The following is a 21,235-nucleotide window of genomic DNA, read 5'->3' as shown; positions in this document are numbered from 1 at the left end:
AGGATTGCCAATCCGGAGATGGCGAGTTCGATTCTCGGTCTGGTCTAGGATGTTTTCGGGTTGAAACTTTTTTTTTTCTATTTTTTAACTAATTTTATTTGCTAATTATCTAATACATGGATTCATCTCTTAGACTAGGTGTTCCGTGTTTTCTTAACACTATCATCCTTATTTACTATGTTACATTTTTAGTTATTATTAATACATTTCAATTGCCTCTGGCAGTTAGAATTTTTCCTCTGGTTGAATTGAACCATGTCGGAATTACAATGTTTTCTACTTAAACTAAACTTAACCTAATTTATACTAAGGGTACAAGGAGCTAATCGTTGCAATAGAAGATTGCAACGATTTTTGTCTAAAATTGGAAATTTTGTTGGACATTTGTTGCAATGTCTCAATATTAGAAATTCTATGAAGTTCATTGGTACTACACCACGGAGGCAACTTTAGAATCATTTTCAAAATTTTATTTTGAATCCTCTGAAGTGCCTTCTTTCTGGTATTGCAGCAACTAGTCCATATTGGCACAGCATACAACATGGCTGGTCTAAAAATTTGTTTGTAAATCAAAAGTTTGTTCTACTTTCTTATAATCATCTTTCACTTAGCTCCACGCTAATATTATCATACATCAATTTCGGTCATTTCGAAGTAAAATGGTTTTCCATTACGGTATATTTTTTCTTTGAAAGTCGTTTCATTCCATAATCCATTTGTTTTAGAAAATCTTTATTTCCGGGCAAATAAACAAACGCCAAAAAGACAATCGATTTTTCGATATTTAGTGATATGAATCGATGAACTAGAAAGTGATAAAGGGTCAACGGTGTATATCTATGAAATTCATTGTCAAAATATATCATTGCTTTGAGATCGTTCTTTAACAGATATTAGTTAACGTTTCATGAATATTCATATCGTTATTGCGATTAACTCAATGACAAAGATGTAGCGATGTTCATCTTTGAAATGCTTTGTCAAAGTATGTCATTCCGTTGATAACATTCTTTACATGAATTGAGATAACGATTCATTAAGATTTATATCGTTTTTGGAAATATTTAAGGGTAAAGAAATACCGACAAAATTATTTAATTTTGTATAAATTACTTTGAAGTAGTTTGACGAATGGTTGGTCGGGTTAGTCTCTGCTCCAGTTTGCCTCGGTGATGGTTGCAGCGGTACACTATCAGCCAGGGTTGTGCAGAATCATTCTCATACGATAACAATTGGAATTATCATTTGATAACTTCTTAAGTGTGAAAAGTATAGGCGAGTTGTCATCGGCGTTAACTTTTCAAATATTAGAATCGATTGATAATAAACACAAAATTATCATTTCAAAGTAAACCTAACTAATACCAATTTAATGTCAACAATGAAGTTCAATCGAATGTTTGGCATTGTATTTTGGTGCTATGTAGAAAAATAAGTTCAGTAGTAGCATTTACCAATGCTTCGAATCGAGATTCAGTTATCGAACGATTCTTACTCTCTAGCGAGTTTTCATCAATTGATAATTTGGATTTGTGATTGCTTGAAAGTGTTGTTCATCTTCGATTATTTGAAAATTTTATTTTTACATCCTTTTCAAATGTTGATCAAAAAATTAAATACATCACCAGGATTCGTAATGCTCACTCAATCTCAGGAGCACAGGATAAACAACAAAAACAGATTCACCCTGAGCTTCAAAAACGCTTGCTTTGGTCTCATCGAAAATAAAAGTCGAAAACCTGTACATTACATACAGCTACATAGTTCTACGTCACTTTTGCGTACAACCCGATTGGGCTGCACCTTTGAGTTTTTGAACCACCCTACTAATATTCTTTGTTTTTTTTATAAATACGACACCAATACTACTACACTGCCGCTACTCGCATATCAGTCCCATTTCGGTTTTCGTCACTTTTGAGTTAACACCGTGAATAGCATTTAATTTTATCATACTTCCACATAACATGATAAAAAATGAGACTTTGTTCGGGAAAAATGTGAAAAAATACCAAACCAACCTTGTCCCATATTAAATGTACCCGCATACCAGTCCCATTAAGAATTTACATAAGTGGATTGCTCAAAATTCAATTATTTTTCCATTGATTTGAATCGTTTTGCATTAACTCATTGAATGAGGAATGACTCTGCAAAATTTCAACCAGATCGCAGAATGTTTGAATTTATTAGATTTTTTAAAGTTTTGCATGGAAAATGCGTTTTGAGACTTCATCGGCTATTATCTCAGTATGCGAAAAACCAATATGGGACTGATATGAAAGTACCGGCAGTACAGTATATGACAGTTTTTATTGTACCAATACTTTCAAAGCTTTGTTTTGGTACTCAACCCACCTTCACCTTAAGCATATTTATTATTGTAACACAATACGCATTGTAGTTTATTATGGTTATGTTTTTAGTGTTAACTAAAGTATTGTTGTTTTGTTGGTTAAAATATGAGTATGGTTAAAGTATGAATATCTAAGACACATTTTGATCAAACATGTTGTAGATTGTGGAATATTCACGTCACAACTAGGTTGATCTTTATTTTCCTTCAGAAATTCCTTTTCATCTGTGAAATTTGTTTCGATTGGTGTTGAACTGCAAATCCAACTCGTCTTGAAAAGCCTTACCATGAGTGGAAGGCGCTTCCTCGATATCGCACTTCCTCGATATCTGACGAGAGAACTTCACTTAGTTGCTGTTGATGCCAACATCATCCACTCAAAAATTTGCCGATGCAATGCTATAGACGCTATCCAAGCGAATAATTACTGCAGCTTTCCCTTCCGATGCGCGTTTATGATATTGTTTCTGCTGTCGCTGCTGAACTTTGAAGAACATTTTCACGGCTCAACCTTCTCTTCCATAGAATAGTGGTCATGAAAAGAACCGAATTAATTTCCATAATGCGCCTTTCCAATCACAAACAGCAACAAAACCAAACTCAGAATCTTGAGAGAAAATTTCATTTGGCTGCCACTGATGCTACGGACGGTAACTTCGCCGATGCTGGGACCGCTATCTGCTCTCCGCGACATTTCAAATGAAATGCCACGTGCGTGGTGGAAAGCAGTTTTCTTATAATCAATAAAGAAAGCCCATTAGTCCCGCCTCTCTGTTGATCGGTACAAGAGCAACTATTGTGCAACCTTAACACCGTAACATGGGGGGGGGCGTGGCTGCAGGGTTAACTTTATTGATTACAGGAAAGCAGCGCACGAGAACCATTTCGTTCGAGATGTCGCAAAACGCAGACCGCGGTCTCATCATCGGACCGGCGGAATTCCTGCCGGAAATTTGATTCCCACCGATGGTGTGGGTCGTCGTCGTCAGCATCAGCAGCACTCAGATTGATTTTCTTGCCAGTTTTGCTACGATGACGACTGTGGTAGCAGCCCGGTGATGGAGCACATTTCTAAAACGGTGGCGTCTGAAGTACCATCGATTGGCATCATCAGTGCAAGCAGCTCTTAAGCCATAATATGAGACGAGACGAATTTTGATCAAAGTGATTGGTTCGCTCGGTGATGGCAGATAGTTTTCGTCAATAGCAGAATCACGAGCGCGCGTCATTGAGAGACGCTGCAGAAAATTATTCGTATGGATAGCAGCAGTAGCAGTCAAGTGAAATTCCCCCACAAAATTAGGTAAGTTCGTGTAAGGTTTTTATCCCGGCCAGACGGTGGACCTCGGATGTTCTTGTCCCGGGAGGAGTGTTAAGGATCATCATCAGGAATTTGTTTTAGATCCGTTGAAGTTTGAGGTGGTGGGTTTTAGCGCAGCTCTCCCAGACCGGCATGCCGTATTCGATCACAGGGAGGGTAATTTGCTTGTAGGCAGCAAGCTTATTTTTCAGGGACATTGACGACCGACGGATCAAAGGGTACAGTAGTTTCAACAAGACGTTACACTTCGACACCGCCTTGTCAACCTGTTGCCTGAAAATAAGCTTCCACGCAAAAAAAGCGTTAATGAATTCGTGAGCTAACAAGTTTACGGTGTATTATTTGGTGAACAACAGCCACGGATTCGGGAACACAGTCACGTTTTCTGGAACGTTCTGGAAAACGTGACGGGTGTTCCCGAATCCATGAATTAAATCACTGTGTATTTTTGCTGGTTCACGAGCTCGGGAACGCCTTTTATGCGTGTGCTGTCGAGAGTCAAGCCTAATTGGCCCATTCCACAGTCGTGGCATTGGGCATTATTTTACAGTCCCTAGGCGGAACATGTTTAGGAGATTTAGAGTGGGGGAAAATGATGACCTGGGTCTTCGCCGCGTTAATACAAATCTTCCAGCTGGTGAGGTACTCTGTCAGGGAATCCAGGCCTCGTTGGAGTTTTGCCACTAGCGCTCTGATCACTCTACCGATGTAGACGATGGAAATATCATCTGCGAGATATAATGCCGCCTTCTGGAGGTTCTGGCATATCGGAGGTGAACAGATAGAAAACCAGGAGCCCGGGAATACTGCCCTGGGGGACGCCTGCGACGATGCTGTGCTCCGCTGATTGAGACTAGGAATGTCCACAGGTAATTGTTAATGATTTTCACCAGGTAGTTTGTACACCAGGCCATCATGCCACACATTGTCAAACGCCTTCTCGACATCGAGTAAGGCCATGGCGAATGTTTTTGAGACAAACTTGTTCCGTCTGAGGACATTGGAAACTCGACTTAAGTAACCGGTGATGAATAGCTTTTTAGAATAGCTTGGATAATCCTGAGAGAAGGCTGATGGGGCGAAGCTTTTGGGGGAGGAAGGATCCTTCCCAGGCTTCCGGATGGGGATGACTTTCGCTGACTTCCGGGACGATGGGAAGTAGCTGAGTTGGAGACACTCATAAAAGATCAGCGAAAGGTGCTCAAAGAACGGAGCACTCATGTGTTTGCGCTCGAGATTCAGGATGCTGTCAAAGCCTTCACGTTCTTGGATTATTTGATATAGGCCGTCAATTCACCTGCTGAGATCTCCAATTCCTCCGAGAAGTCACTGCCTGCGAGTGACATTCCGCAATCGAATCAAATCTTTGGTGAGTGTATCGATGTTTAGGGAGTTGCTCACCTGCCGAGCCGTCGGTACATGTTGCTCTCGGGCCACCGAGATCGCCTCCTTGCAGAAAATGCATTCAAAACGATGTTGACGCTAGCGGTTCAAGAGAGTTTCATTTAATATGTACTGAGAAAAGTAAAATATCACAAAGACAGAAATACCGTCGTGCGGGGCTTCTGTTGGCAAATTGGGGGCTACTTTGGACATTTTGAAACAAGAATAGAATTATAACGTAAACTACTCTCAAATTGCCATTATCACCATTCTGTCTGGTGTCTTGTTGATAGTTGAATGGCAACATTTTGTTTCAAATTTGGTATTTCGGGACTGCTTTGCGATTTGGGCGTAACTTATTTTGTAAACAAACATTGGGAGGCAAATTCCTGCTAAACCAAGCATTTTCTGAGAAAACCAACGTATGTATCCGACAGAATAGGCTTTCCTCTATCAGATAAGGGAATTAGTTTTGGAGAAAAATGCTTGCATTCTACGGAATCGATAAAACAATGTTTCTTTACAAAATAAATTACGCCCAGATCGCAGATCATCCCGATTTTTTTTCGTTTAGTTTTTTAGAAAATCAAAAATTCAAAGTAGCCCCCGGAGTCAAAAGAAGCCCGCACGACGGTACTAAAATAACAAACATCTTCTTCTTCTTATTGGCATTACATCCCCACACTGGGACAGAGCCGCCTCGCAGCTTAGTGTTCAGTAAGCACTTCCACAGTTATTAACTGCGAGGTTTCTAAGCCAGGTTACCATTTTTGCATTTGTATATCATGAGGCTACCTTTATGCCCAGGGTAGTCGAGACAATTTCCAATTCGAAAATTGCCTAGACCGGCACTGGGAATCGAACCCAGCCACCCTCAGCATGGTCTTGCTTTGTAGCCGCGCGTCTTACCGTACGGCTAAGGAAGGCCCCTAACCAACAAACATACTGCTACGTAACCCCACGTCATCTTTGCGTACAACCAAAAGATATTTTAGGTACAAGATAAAGATTGTTGCTTCGGTTCCGTTTGTTCTGCTGTCCGAGACATGTTGGGTACCAAACTGTCGAATCGTTTGTATTTTTCATTCATTGACATCTCGCACCCTATCCTCGCCTCGACAATCTTTTTTTTAATTGCGTTTATATGAATGCTCAAGCGCCAGTAGGCATAACGGAGCCACTTTTCTTTTGAAATATTTTTACAATTTCATAAACTTCATTTTAATTCTAGTGGTTAGTTGTTGGGGAGCCGAAAAACTCGCGGCTTGGTCGAGGTTAGGGAGTACATGATAGAAAAAAAAATAGGAAAGGATAGGGCCTAGGGCGTGCTATTGTGGAGTTTTCGCTCATGATTAACGTAGCATGGACATTGGACGAACTGAAAAGATTCATTAAAACGTAATTTTCCGAGCGAAGTGGGGGGGGGTTTGCAAAATTGACGTTTTCAAATAGCTGACAAGGGGATTAGAGGACATTGATACGTTTTAAAAACTTGTATATGAGAATCATGTAGGCCAGGTCAAGGTTACCCAGTACGTCTCTAATGTTTTCCTTGTCTGGTTTCCCTTGGCCCCGGAGCGATGTACGTAAATCGGACCTGTCAGCTCCGTATTCGGGGCATTCCCAGACAACGTGGTTGATGTCTTGATAACCAACACCGCAACCGCAGCGATTGCTGTCTGCTAGTCCTATTCGAAAGGAATGCGCGTTTAGTGAGTAGTGATTGGACATTACCCGTGACATAACTTTGATAAAGTCTCGGCTAAGGTCCAATCCCTTGAACCAAGGTTTGTTCGTTACCTGAGGAATAATAGAATGTAACCATCTACCCAAATCTCCTTCATCCCATTTTTGTTTCCAACTGAGCCATACCTGTTGACGGACAATTGTGAAAAATTCATTGAAGGCGATTTGACGCTCATAAATATCACCTTCCATAGCGCCCACTTTGGCAAGTGAATCCGCTCTCTCATTACCCGGAATAGAGCAATGTGATGGGACCCATACCAGGGTGATAGTGTATAAGCGATTCGATAGATCACTCAATATGAATCGTATTTTGCGCAGGAAATACGGTGATTGCTGTACCGGCCTCATTGAACGAATAGCCTTTATTGAGCTGAGACTATCCGTAAAAATGAGATATTGATCAGAGGGAAGAGAGGCGATTCGCTCTAATGCATAGTGTATAGCCGCTATTTCTGCGACATATACGGAACAAGGATTTCGAAGTCTACGAGCGGCGCTATGAAAATCATCGAAGACACCGAAATCAGTGGATTCATTTGTATTTGATCGTTTTTATCGCTACTGACGAGGCTATACTTGCTTGCAAAAATTTTAGGTACGCTATACAATCGGAGATGATCTTGAATTCCATGGATTTCTTGCCTCATGGTTAGATCAAAAACTACAGTAGAATTGGAAGACTCTAGGAAGCAACAACGATTAGGAAACAATCAAAGAAGGAGCAATTTCCAGGCGCACATACCAGTAATACAGTGTCATAAATTATGTTTGGAAGTTTCGTTCGAGTAGCTTCTCGAGATTTTCAATGACCAAAGGATTTAACACCTCACAACGAATGAGGAGCATCAACGACAGTTCCGCAAAACGATCCGATAAAGGAAGTACTCCCGCAAGTACCTCTAAACTCATTGTATGAATCGAGTTCATACAGCCTAACGCTATACGAAGACAACGGTATTGAATCCGTTGTAGTTTTATCATGTGTGTTTTCGCGGCGGATTGAAAGCAAAAACTACCATATTCGATGACCGACAGAATTGTTGTACGATAAAGCTTTATCAGATCTTCCGGGTGGGCTCCCCACCATGTTCCGGTAATTGTACGCATGAAGTTGATTCGTTGTTGGCATTTCTGATACAGATGTCTAATGTGCATTTCCCAGGTGCCTTTCGAGTCGAACTTAACCCTTAAATATTTATGCGAAATTGCTTGAGTGATTTTCTTACCCCCGATGTGAAGCTCTAATTCGGGAGGCTATGCTTCCTAGAAAAGACAATCAGCTCAGTTTTCTCCGGAGAGAATTCGATACCTAGCTGTATAGCTAAGTAGTCAAATTGTCTGAAATATCTTGCAATGATCTTTGCATATCGCCCGCCCCTGTTCCTGTGTAGGAGACAACGGCGTCATCCGCAAGCTGTCTTAACGAGCAATTTTCCATGAGGCATTCATCGATGCCTCTAACCATGTAACTAATTCTAGAAGTTGTTGAGTTTCCATGAGAAAAGCTCATATGTTTCTCAGGGTTGTTAACATTTTTGTCATTATTTATCGGCTGTCGGAATCTTCTGCTCAAAATATTTCATCTACCCCAATGTTACAACGACATTCTTTTTAACCTACTGAAGCACAAGCTATAAATCTTTCGAAGAAAAGCGAAACGTCACTGGACTGAATGTGGGACACTCACAGGCCGATGCGATCTTCATTTAGAAGGATTAATAAATTTTTCGCTGATGTTGAGCAGTAATCGAATATAAAATCTACGTCTGAGAAATCAACCTTTTGATGCTCTGGATCCGATTATTGGGCTGGATCCGAAATGCTGCGAGGGCGGTTTGAAGCGAAGAACATGGCGCCACCCTCAAAAGGCATACACAGGAAGATTTCCCGGAAACAGCCATAAAGTGATGTCTAGATACGGATTTGTACTTGGATGGGCTGCTGGCTCCATGGAGAAAATAGCCGGGTTTCAGTTTTGGTGAGAGCAAACATTTATATTCCTTTGAATGATTGCACTTTTATGAATGCAACAATTATTTATGAATCTTATTTTTCCATAGCACTATGTTGCCCATAAAAGTTTTCAACAGCACAGTCGATACTGTTACATATTTATGCATAATTTCTCTTGCATATATATTACACAAACATATATCGATTAGTTCGTTATCAAAGTTAACGACGAACTGTAGAAATTTATGTTTCATTAATTTAAATTGGAGTGTGATGATTCCGTGATATGTAGTGGTATGAAAAAGGAATTTATTCATTATTACATACCTACTTCATATACTTATATTCAAATTTAGTAGGTATATGTGATTTAGAGGGATATTGTATCATTAAATGGTTAGAGGGTTAGATGGATATTGTATCTTATTATTAAAGATAAAAAGATCACCACCACAGTGCAACCGATCAGTTGAAAATACCAACAATAATTTTCCCGCCCAAATTTACTTTCTATTCTTTGCTTGCTACTGTTTTTATTTACAAATTAATGCGTTGATGAATGCACAATTCACATCTATTCGATGACATCTTTACTGTCATATCTCCAACCAGTGGCGTAGCCACGGGGGTGGTTTTGGGCATAACCCCCCCCCCCCCCAGAGACAAATTTTTTCGAAGAAATTTTTTTTTCGAAAAAAAAAATGTTCCGAATACCACCCCCCCCCCCACCACCTTTTTTCTGGCTACGCCACTGTCTCCAACATTTATTATATTGTTCTATCGCAGATTTGCATTCACTAAGCATTCTGTGTGAGTTGAAAGCTTCGCTTTTGGGACCACATTTTTCATTGAAATTTGCGTAGGTACATATTCTTATGTTAATTGCGTTTTTCTAGTGCTGTCTAGAATATTAGAAAATCATTTTGACTATTGATAAGAAAATTATTTTGAGTTTTTAGTGGAATGTCTTTACTTAAATTGGAATGCTTGTTCAAGAAAAGTTGAAAAAATACCAAGCCAGTTTGTCCCTAATGGAAGATGACCGCAAGTCGCTTGAATCGGACGCGAATGGAACGTGTAAACTTCTTAATTCAATTCACTTGAACGAAAAGAAAGTTGAACATGTTCAACTTTTGGCAAGTCAATTGAATTCAACTGAGTTGTTCAATTCACTAGCTCTGTCAAAACGTAGCATATGAGTTTGTTTCTCATTTTGTCCATTTGATGTTTTTTTTTCATAAAGGACTAATATGCGAAACTTTAGGAATACCATAAGTCCAATATTTATTGCATGTTAGCTTACGCCATATAACTTTATTCAAAGAGTTCTTTTGATAAAAAAAATTAAAATAAACGAAGCTCGAATTAATGCGTGGTCAAAATAACGAGTCCATTGTATTGTACCACACACGCATATCATATTAAATAGAATTTCCCATAAAAATATAAACTAAAAATTGAAGAACAATGTTTTAGCACATCATTGTATGATAATATCAATTGTATATCTGACGGTTTCAAATAATAACAACAATTTAATTACAGCATTAGGAGAAAGCATAACCATTTCCAAAGTTTGTTACTAATATATCTGTCTTTGCTTATTTCAAACAATTCTAATTTATATGATTAATGCAATCATATAAGTTATGTACCTATATACATTTCATATTATTATGCATATATTTTTTTGATTAATATATTAAAATTTGAGCCACTCTATTATGTCTTGAGGAATATTATGATAACTTAATATACGAGGCTTTCCGATAAAATTGGCTTTCTTGATGATTCTTTATTCCGTTTTTTCATTTTCACTCCTCATTCACTTTTTCCGAAAATTTGTGGTAAGCCATTTCTATAAATTGTGTTTTGACGGGAAAAATTTAAAAAAACCCTCCAAGCACGGAAAATATGGAGATGTTGTAAGTAAAAATATGGTATAATTTTATCGTCTTGAGTTTTCGCGTGTTTTCATCGCTTTTGTTTCTATTTCTTTGTCTCGTTCCAGAGAGCGAGTAATGGCACTTAAACCTAGGTCTATATATACACTGATGTACTTAAGTATTCGTCATGTTTTCATAGTAATCTATCTTAATTTATGCGAATACTTTTGCCCATCAGTGTATAAGCCAGGGCACTAGACTAAAAACTGTGTCCCATCCCAAGACGTCGATGACCCATGGAGTGTACATTAATCTTCTTAGCAAAGATTCGTCAATTATCTTTCCCCCTGAATGTGAAACGGTTGGTACGGCTGTCCTCGTTTCTTTCTTTCGTAGAATCAAACCTCTTCGTTGATCATGTTATTTATTACTAAATAGTCTGATTGCCGGGGAGTTCTGGATTTTCTCCCAAACTCAAGCCTGCACGATGGGCCTGGCCGTTTTAATACTTGTGTCATATTTATGATTGACATTCTCCTGAACTTCTCCTGTGAGATATTATCTAATTTTTGTGATTTGTATAACAAATAACGTAATCTTGTAATTTATAAATTGAGTGCTTCGAACTCCAATACATTGGACACTTCTTCTAAATGTAACATACCTTACCCACTCTTGTCTACAAAGTGTTCAATATGCCAGTTGTAGCAGAAAGCTTGGACTTTTAGATACCTCCTGAAGCAACTGCGCCATTTTGGAAGGAGCTACTTAAGGTGAAAGTTAGTTTAAAATTATGAGAAAACTTGAATAGCTTTGTTAGTTTACAAGGTAAATATTCTACAGTAAGGGAAGATCCATAAAGTACGTCACGCAAAAATGGTGATTTTCAACCCCCTCTCCCCTTCGTCATATTTTTGTATTAAAGCGTGACGTACTTCATGAATGGCCCCTAATATAAATACGTATTATGTTGACCCCAATAACTTTGTAGAAGACCACAAAAATGTGAAAAACCGACCTGAAAAGTTATACTGAAAAAACATGTGTAAGGGGGTCATCCTCAGAAAATGCTCATATTTCGACACCATTTAGATAGAGCTTCGGAATGTGTGTACTAATTTATCCCTTCGTCCCCGTAACAGGACTCTAGACCTTCCAAATATTCGCCATTGCGCAACATCACTTCCACGACTTGTGCATACAGACACGCATTAATCGTGACTTCATTCAGCATCATCCCGTCAACCACGTGATTGTAAATTTCGTCGGATTTATACTCCACAAATGCTTGCGTTTGATTGAGCAGATCATGTATCTGGAAAAAAAAAGTTAAAATTTAGTTGTCCGCAAATTCTCATCGGGATTGTTTTTACTTCTGATAAACATTCCTCTAGGGGTAAATCATTCTGAAACTGTTGAATAAATGTTGCGCAATTCACGTAGGTTTCCATAATGTATTCTATGGCTTTATCTGCTGACTCCAGAATCGTATCAATTCGACGGAAAGCTTTATTCATTTCCGCAGAAAAATCAACGCATCGATAATATTTATTCACTGAATACAAAACTCTACTGTCATAGCCTTGGAAGTACCTTGCAACACAATCTAGCTTTGTTTTGTGCTCTAAGAACAGCTCCAAAGGGTACTCTCGAAGAAATCCATCGGTCTCAATAGTTGAATTCGATACTCCATCCATCGCTTCTTCCACCAAATCTATCCAATAATCCAACAACTCGTGCATTTCACTTTGCAGAACCGCGGTTTCATTGTCCAAGAAATCGAAAAAATCATACACCATTGCAACCGAAGGGTACTTATCCAAAGTCATGACGATTTCTTCTGGAATCACATTCGCAAGATTTCTGTACAGTTCCATCCATTTCATGGAATATTTAGAAAAAGTCGCATCCAACTCCACCGTCAGCGTTTCGTTCACTTGCCTAAGCTGGTCCGAAGCCTTTTTCTCTTCCTGACGGGACCGTTCCTCCAAAATGTCACTCTCCAAACGACCGGAAACAATGGCGATATCCTTCAAGGTGCCATCCAACCTACGCCTATAGAGGGACGCTTCGAGCTCCACCCCTTCCAAGCTCGCTTCCACCTGATCAATCGCATTCGAAGAAATTAAACCACAAAGGTCGCGCACCTTCAAGAGCAGTGGTTTTGTGACCCACTCGAAAATCGCATTATCGCTTTCCAGCGAAGGGAGTCCAGCAACGCGTTCACAGTCGTGAATGGCATTTGCCAAACCATGATCGATTAGCACCAGAACCCGTAGAATCGCATCAATGCTGTTTTGATTCAGCGCTAGAAACTCATCCATAATGGTTTGCACCTGGTGGTCGGTTCGGTGATCGACTGGGTGGTGGCCAGGGATGACGCTTTGAAGCGCTTGCATTTCATGCATGAGAGAGTCCTTCAACTCTAGCACTTTTGGTGGTAGGTTCGCCCATATTGGTGCCTATGGGATATCGGAAAAAAGAATATGAATTTAATTGTTTTATGATTAGGATGCCAAAGTACCAAGCAGAGAGTGCACCACAAAATTGCATATCTCCAGTAGATCATTTTGTGAAGAATGTGCAACGGATCGGAGGGAAATGCAACTGCAACGAGATTCGTTTGCGTCGGGAATTGCAAATGTCATCTTCCGCGTGTCGTTTGCGCTGCAGTATCAATTATGGGACGACTGATTACTACTTTTGAATACTTATGGGACGCCCACCTTTTTTCGATGCAGTTGAATTGCCTGCTCATCACTTATTGTTCTAATGCAGTAACAGGCTAACAATGAAATATACGTTGTATTAATAGGAAAACACTAGATATTCGCCCTTTCATTATTACTTTGAAACCAAACGATCAAAATCTTGGAAAGGATGTTCCAGATCTGCAATATAGGATGAGGGCTTAGAAATGTTTATTGGAATCAGTTGCTTTCGATTTTGCTACAAATTTGGGTTATCAACTAACAAAATGGGTCAACTCAATAGACGCATTTTATACAGATATCCCTGTGAATGCAAAAATAGTAATAGGTAATAACTGTAAAAGTGCCTAATAAGTAGGGGAGAGAGAACAGTCCATAATGCACCCCTGGGGCAAAATGGCCTCACTCATTAAACCACTCATATAATCTGTTGTGGGACATTTATGAACGCATATTACCACTACAATTCATAATTAGTTATCTATTAATGAACTCCATTGGAAAGAATAAGCAAAATCCCTTCATATTCACTCAAATTTAACAATTTGCGATTCTTCCACCTCATCCGTAAGATTGTAGTTCAATCCATTAAGGAAAAGCAACAACTATGCATTCACCATTATTTTATATGCAATTGAGTCATTTTAAACCCCGGGCGTTTTGCCCCGGGCCTATTTTTGAAACTTTTTTTAAATTCGTTAGAAAGTCATGAACATCTTATTGTTTAAAAATAGGGGATCATTGTGAAATGTAGCTGGGTTTGTAAATTTTACATCTACACTTGAAATGGTTCAGTATTCTTGTTCATTCTGGTGAAAAATCGAAAAAGCTTAAGGTGTGCATTTTGGACCGTTCTCCCCGTCGTCACCAATGTTTGCCATTCTTGTACAACAAAGTTGTACATTACCATGTATGACATCCTTAATTTTTTCACCGGGATCTCAGCAAAATGTTGAACTTTTACCGAGATTCGGACAGCCGTACCCCAGCAAACATGTTTTTCCCGAGATTTCTAGCCGAAAATCAGCTAACAAACGTCATCATTGCCGGAATATCAGTTTTTCATTTTGCTGGCGCATGGCTGTTCGGATTTTTGCCGAGCTTCAGAAATAAAAAACTAAGTATGTAGCCAATATATGACAAGAATCAGTGTCAAAAGGTCGAAGGTCAGAAGGTCGAAGGACAAAAGGTCGAAAGGACAAAAGGTCGAAGGGTCAAAAGGTCGAAAGGACAAAAGGTCAAATGGACAAATGGTTGAAGGCTCAAAAGGTCGAATATGTGTCATAACGTCGAAGGACAAAAGATCGAAAGAACAAAAAGACAAGAAATGAGATGGGAGTTGTGAGTGAGATGCAAGATGGAAGTAGTGAGCATATATAAATGAGAAGTGCGAAGTGAAAAGTGAAAAGTGAGAAGTGAGAAGTGGAAAGGAAGAAATAAGAAGTACAAAGTGACAAGTGAAAAATGTGATGTGAGAAGTGAGAAACGGAGAAGTAAGAAGTGAGAGGTAAATAAGAAGTGAAAAGGAAAAAAGAAGAAAGGAGGAAACATATATAGTAGGAAAGAGAAAGGAATAAAGAAAAAGAAAAGAGGAGAAAAAAGAACAAAGAAAGAAAGAAGATGGAAGAAGGAAGAAAGAAAAAAATAAAATAGAAGAAGGAAGAAAGAAGAAAGGAACAAGAAGGAGAGAAGACACAATGAAGCAAAACAAAAGAAAGAAGGAGGAAGAAGTAACAGGGATAAAAAAGGAAGAAAGAAGAAAAAAGAAAGAAGAAAGAAGGATAGAAGAAGGAAGAAAGGAAGAAGGAAGAAAGAAGGATGAAAGAAGGAAGAAAGAAGAAAAGAAGGAACAAAGAAAAAGAAAGTAGGAAGAAAAACAGGAAACAAGAATGAAGAAGAAAGAAAGAAGGGAGAAAGAAGGAAGAAAGAGAGAAGAAAGAGCGAATAAAGAAGGAAGAAAGAAGAAAAAGAAGAAAGGAAGTAGGAAGAAAGAAGGGAAAAAGAAAGAAAAAGGAGGAAGAAAGAAGGTGGAAAGAAGGAATAAAGACGGAAAAAATAGAAGAAAAAAGGAAGAAAGGAAGAAGGAAGAACGAATGAAGAAAGAAGAAAGAATGAATAAAAAAGAAGGAAGGAAGGAAAAGAAAAGAAAGAAGGAAAAAAAGTAGGAAGAAAGAAAGAAGAAATACGGAAGAAGAGAAGAAGAAAGGAAGAAAGGGGCCGTACACTTGTTACGTAAGCATTATTTCTGGGTTTTTCGATCCCCCTCCCCCCATGTAAGATTTTTCCATCCAAAACCCCCCTCCCCTCATAAGTGCTTACGTAATATGTGTACGGCCCCAAAGAAGGATGAAAGAAGGAAGAAAAAAGAAAAAAGGAAGAGAAACAAAAAAGAAAAAGTAAAGAAGGAAAAAAAGGAAGAAAGTAAAAAGAAAGAAGGAAGAAAAACAGGAATCAAAAAGGAAGATAGAAAGGGGAGGAGAGAAAGAAGAAAGAGAGAAAAATAAGGAAAAAAGGGGAAGAAAGGAGGAAGAAAGGAGGAAAAAAGAAGAAAGAAAGAAGAAAGCAAGTAGGAAGAAAGAAGGGAAAAAGAAGGAAGAAATAAGGAAGAAAAAGGTAGAAAGAAGGAAGAAAGATGAAGGAAGGAAGGAAGAAAAAAGGAAAAAAGAAAGAAGTTAGAAATAAAGAAGATGAAATATGGAAGAGAGAATGAATAAAGGTAAGAAAGAAGGAAGGAAACATATCAAGTACGAAGGAAAAAGGAAGAAGAGAATAGAAGGAAAAAGTAAAAATAAATAAGAAAGAAGGAATAAAAACGAAAGACCTTTTGTCCTTTTGACGCAGTTTTTTTGTTTCAACCTTTTGTCCCTTCGACCTTTTGACCCTTCGACCTTTTGTCCTTCGACCTTTTGACCTTCGACCTATTGACCTACAACCTACGACAATAAGTGCAAAAAAATACCTTTTTCCAAAAATCGCTCTGTCTGAACCTCTTAACTATTTTTTAAAATTTTGGAATGTTCTACAGAAATGCTCCAGATGTGATTTTCTTTCATATAAGGCTTGAGCACCATGACTTTTCAAACATTGTGTTTTTTGGGACACCCTAATGCCCAGTCAACACCAAACCGTATATGATGCAACATAAGATGCCAAAGGGGCCGTCCAGAAACCACGTGGTCATATATGGGGGGAGGGGGGGGTTTGGAAAATGACCACGATAAGCCACATGGGGGGAGGGGGGTGTTGCTCTCGAACCACGTGGTTTTTTTTACACGAAAAACTTTTGGTGAATAACAATAGCGGTGTAAAAAATACAAATCATTAAAATTTAATGATTTAATTATTAAACGCAAAGCGCATCTTAGGGCCGATGCCCACGTAGCGTCTTTTCAACTCAGCGTTAAAAAGACGTAGGTGTGCATCGAGAAAAACCGGTAACGCAGCGTCGGTCGCAACGCCGATGCATATCTGCGTTATTTGACCATCTTAGCCTTAGATCATATTTCCATAAAAAAATAAACGAAAAAACAGGTTGCGATTCAGTCTCAATTTCCACAAAAAAAAAATTCGCCACAGATGGTTTTTGGCATCAGCGGACTGCAGCTACAATTTAAAAAAAATCATGTTTTTACAATAATCCAAGAAAAAATCTTAAGAAACAACTTCAAAAGAATTTCTTGTGGATATTCAGGAAAAATCCAGTAAAGAAGTTTCCTGTAAAAACTTTGACATTACTTCATACAATCCTGATAAAGTGCTGGCATCCAGAATGACAATTCTCACTGAAAAATTTTGCTTGGAAATTTTGCAACAAATTGTTAATGAAAAAAAACAAAACATCTCCAGTGTAAGTTCCGAAATTTTTTCCTTAAAACTCCGATAAAAATTCCATGTGAATTCTGTCTGAAAATTCAAAACAGTACCGTGGGAAATACATATAATTTTCGGTGGAAAAACATGTTCGTATTTTCATTTTTTTTAACATTCTAATGAATTTCTTCGACAAGTTCTTCCGAATCTTCACCAGAAATTCTTCTTCATTTCCAAAAGAAGTTTTTCGAACATTTTAAGGAGTGCACTTCAAAATGTTCAGTCTCCAGTTAGCCTTGCGAGCAAAGGCGTAGGATTGCCAATCCGGGTGTTTTCGGGTGGGAAACATTCTCGACACCCTAGGTATAGTGTATCCATCGTATGTACTTGCTACACAAGATATATAATCGTGCAACGGCTGGCATATTAAAGCATTCAATTTATAACTGAGGAAATGCTAATAGAATATACTAAGTTGAAAAGTAGACCAACTTCCAGTTGGAATGTGGAGCCATAGAAGAAGAAGAAAAAGACTTTTAACATTTTTCAAGAAAAATTCTTCTGAATTTCCAAGAGATATTAAACAGCCAATGCCACATGAAACAGTTGTTTTTGGATTTTTTTTCAAATTTTCATATTTTTTTTTTCAAAATATTTTCCGGAATAATTTTTTATGCTCTTTGTGAATTCTATCACATTTTTTTTTTAATTTTCCAAGTATTTTTTTCGAGGCATTATTTGAAATTTCCACAGATGAGTCTAAGGATTATCTCCAAAAGAATCTTTGGGTTTTCAAAAAATAAATCTTGCCCAGGATTTTGATTTTTTTTTTATTATTTTGAATTTATACTGGAAATTCTTCGGAATTTGATGTTTATTGGAATTTTCATCGTAAATATGCATTTCGGATCCTTCTACGGATTCTTCTAGTTCTTCAAAATTTCTATCGACATTTTTCGGAACTCTTCCACAGAATTTCGGAAAAAATGTCGTTGAAATTCTAAAGATTTTTCCGTGGAGACTCCGAAGAGTTTAAAAAATCAACATGAAATTGCCAGTGGAGATATATCAGCTTCCACACTGATATTCTTCCCTCCTTCTTCATACGGGAGCTTGGCAGAAGAAAGGTCGTGTGATATGTGCCATCACAAATATTGCCCTCCGCTCGCTTTCAAATCGACTTCTATAAAAACATTCTTCATGCCTGCCGTATCCTAACGGAACTATCAATTCTATACTTTCGCCTCTAATTCTATCATGAACATGTACGTCCAAGTTTGGAAGATGATATTAGCATTTCCATATCATAATGAAATTCTAAATAAAATGCTTTTTAAATTCATAAAAGGGTCTTAGAACTAAGGAAATTCCTGCGATATGAAAAAAATGTGGCAGTGTTCCAGAAAAAAAAACACTCCGATTCCTAAAACAATCTAGGTTAAAAAATGGTGTTATAATAACGATTGAAATTGAATTCCAAAACAAATCTCAACCCTTTCAGGACGAATGGGTCATATATGCCCAGCGTTTCAGATTGTCTATAAAATCCCAAAAGAGAGCAAGGCCACAATTTTCTTCAGCAAAATTGTTCATCTAGATATTGGCTTTACAGAAAAAAAATGTGGGAGCTCAAATTTGACTGACCCTGAAAACTCAGATATCTGAAACCTTGGGAAGATTTCGCTTCTAAGAGCATGCAAATGAAGTTGAAATGTTTGAATCATTCTGAGCACTGAGATAAGATGGGTCATCCTGAACGTTAAGCCAGTGATTAATATTCAGGCATACGAGATGCTCAAGGTACTCCAAAACGTTCTCAAGTTTAGCTTACGATATCTACCAGATCAATCAAGACATTTGCAATGTCCTCATCATCGGTATATACCCAATCCGATGAATTAAGCATATGATCCTAATTTCCATTAACATGAGATCCAAGAGATATGGTACCCAAAATTATCTTGAGTCAACATCAAGTTGCACAATGACAATGAGGTTTGTTCGCAAACTTTTTTGTAGGGCCTTATAAGCACTGGGTTCACGGACTTGAATGATTAAGTAGTTCAAACATTACGACTTCCAGGACGTTTTGTATAACCTAAAGTGTTTGTAGTAGCTTGTATAAATAATAATTGAAGTCATATCAACCTTCTGGGATATTATATCATACATCATTAATACGTTGGTTAATTGGATAAATCGAATGATCCGAACTCCAAAATAATAATTGGTCTATAATACATTCATTCCTCTATGAGTCGCTTATGAAAGGACCATTGACTGAAGCATATTCGAGATGTGGAATAGAAGTTCCTTGGAAATTTATTCGAAAGAACCATCAGAGTGACCGATAAAATATTTTTAGTATGTCATCATTGGCTTCCACGAGTCGATATCAAAATAAAATTTCAATGAAGAATTAGAAATTTTGAGAGATGAGCCAGCTCTGGACTGAAAATCTCTTTAATAAAGAAAAAAATAGAAATTTTCCATAATAAAATAGGAAATTGCCAATATGAAATCAGGGTATCACAAAACAAAAATAAATCTCGCGCTTAGTTTCATAGGAGCGTAACTGTATTGATCGATTTCTCTTAATCGATTTTACATTTTGTTAATAACTCAATTATTTCAAAAGCTACAACCGTGATTATTGATTCTGGTGCAAGATACAATCATCCTTTATCACACCAAACCATTAAATCATCGACAAACTAGCGTAATTCGGTACAATAATAAAAAGAAAACATCGACGAAAAGAAATCGATCAATACAGTTACGCCCCTATGAAACTAAGCGCGAGATTTATTTTTGTTTTGTGAAAAATTCTCTATTGTTTATGTAAATTTTGCATTATTTGTAGAAAATTTAATATTTTTTTATTGCTCATACCATGATTTCTTTATTGGAAATTTCCTAATTGTTATGGAAATTTTTAAAAAAATTTTAGGCTGAGTAATATGTGAAATCGCATCGGCTCAATGGATCTGCTTGGATGCTTAACGATGCACGGATACATCGTTCAGGACTTGGTTGATCGGTTCGTTTCAAAACTCCGTAATATCATGTCTTAGGACATTTTGTTTCTTGACATGATTTTTGATACTTTCGAGGATATGTACTTCAGAGCAGTTTGGCCTACCAAAATATAACAATAAATTCTAGAATACCAAAAAGAACCCAAAAATATTAAAGACTGTAGATCTAAAATGAAAACTTGCATTTTAAGCCAAAACTGTATAATTCCGGCAAAGGATTATAAAGGACATTGTGTTACGGTTCTGATTAGAATCATAGAATCTTGGCATAATGAAGAGAGTTTTGAGATTCTGAATAAAACTTGTATACCATTAGAAAAACCTATTAATATTGGAAGGTAAACTAATTTGATGATTCTGAAAACAATACTGGAATTTCTACAAGAAGGCTACTCAAAAGAAACAACAGTAGGAGGATTTATTTGCATCTCTAAGATTACATAATAACTTTGTGATTCTCTGATAATCTTTTTGTTGTAAGAGTTCAGTTCAGATTCTTCGCTGAGGTTAATATATCTTAAGAATTTCCAGTACCTCCAGAGCTATAGGGATATTCAGTGATGAACTTCATAATTACCTATTTTAAAAAAATCACCTACAACAAATAAAAAAAAAAAAAAATATGGGGATATTTTGGAAAATTTCAAAACCATTACAAATTACATTGCGAGTTATAGATATCCTAATACCTGATACACATTACAACATGATAACATCATCAAAATGTTCGAATTCATGAAAATTTATAATTTCCATGCTGGGTTTAGTTTGATTTTGAATCAGTTGAAATTGTCTATCTTCAAAATTGATCGGATTAAGCACATGTTTTAGTTAATTGAGTTTTTTTTTAATTTTTTGTACTTGAAAAAAACCACGTGGTCAAAGGGGGAGGGGGTCTGCCAAATGACCACGATAGGCCACATGGGGGGAGGGGGGGGGGTTGAAAATCTTTAAAAATATGGCCACGTGGTTTCTGGATGGCCCCAAAGTGAAGGTGATATACGTACACCCAAAACAATTCTGTGTGA

At 37.6% G+C, this 21,235-nt stretch overlaps 1 protein-coding gene across 1 annotated transcript; it reads right to left on the bottom strand.

Moving 5' to 3' along the window:
- Positions 1–11,541: 11,541 nt before the first annotated feature.
- LOC134221012 (uncharacterized) lies at positions 11,542–13,230 on the bottom strand. Its single transcript, XM_062700182.1, has 3 exons — positions 13,173–13,230; positions 12,022–13,110; positions 11,542–11,963 (listed from the first exon to the last, which is right to left on the bottom strand). Exons 1-3 carry the CDS (start codon positions 13,215–13,217, stop codon positions 11,763–11,765), a joined length of 1,335 nt encoding a protein of 444 aa, XP_062556166.1. The 5' UTR covers positions 13,218–13,230; the 3' UTR covers positions 11,542–11,762.
- Positions 13,231–21,235: the final 8,005 nt, after the last annotated feature.

Source organism: Armigeres subalbatus, chromosome 3, assembly GCF_024139115.2.
Source record: "Armigeres subalbatus isolate Guangzhou_Male chromosome 3, GZ_Asu_2, whole genome shotgun sequence".
NCBI lineage: Eukaryota > Metazoa > Arthropoda > Insecta > Diptera > Culicidae > Armigeres > Armigeres subalbatus.
Note: the sequence above shows the minus strand (reverse complement) of the source record. Positions and strands in the feature narration are given on the sequence as shown.

What these genes read in the sequence shown, in the direction of transcription:
- LOC134221012 (XM_062700182.1), bottom strand. Translation starts at nt 13,217, where the DNA reads ATGATCTACTGGAGATATGCAATTTTGTGGTGCACTCTCTGCTTG. An exon ending in TGTGGTGCACTCTCTGCTTG is followed by an intron (nt 13,111 to 13,172) that starts GTACTTTGGCAT and finishes GATATCCCATAG; the next exon opens with GCACCAATATGGGCGAACCT. An exon ending in TAGAGGAATGTTTATCAGAA is followed by an intron (nt 11,964 to 12,021) that starts GTAAAAACAATC and finishes TTTTTTTTCCAG; the next exon opens with ATACATGATCTGCTCAATCA.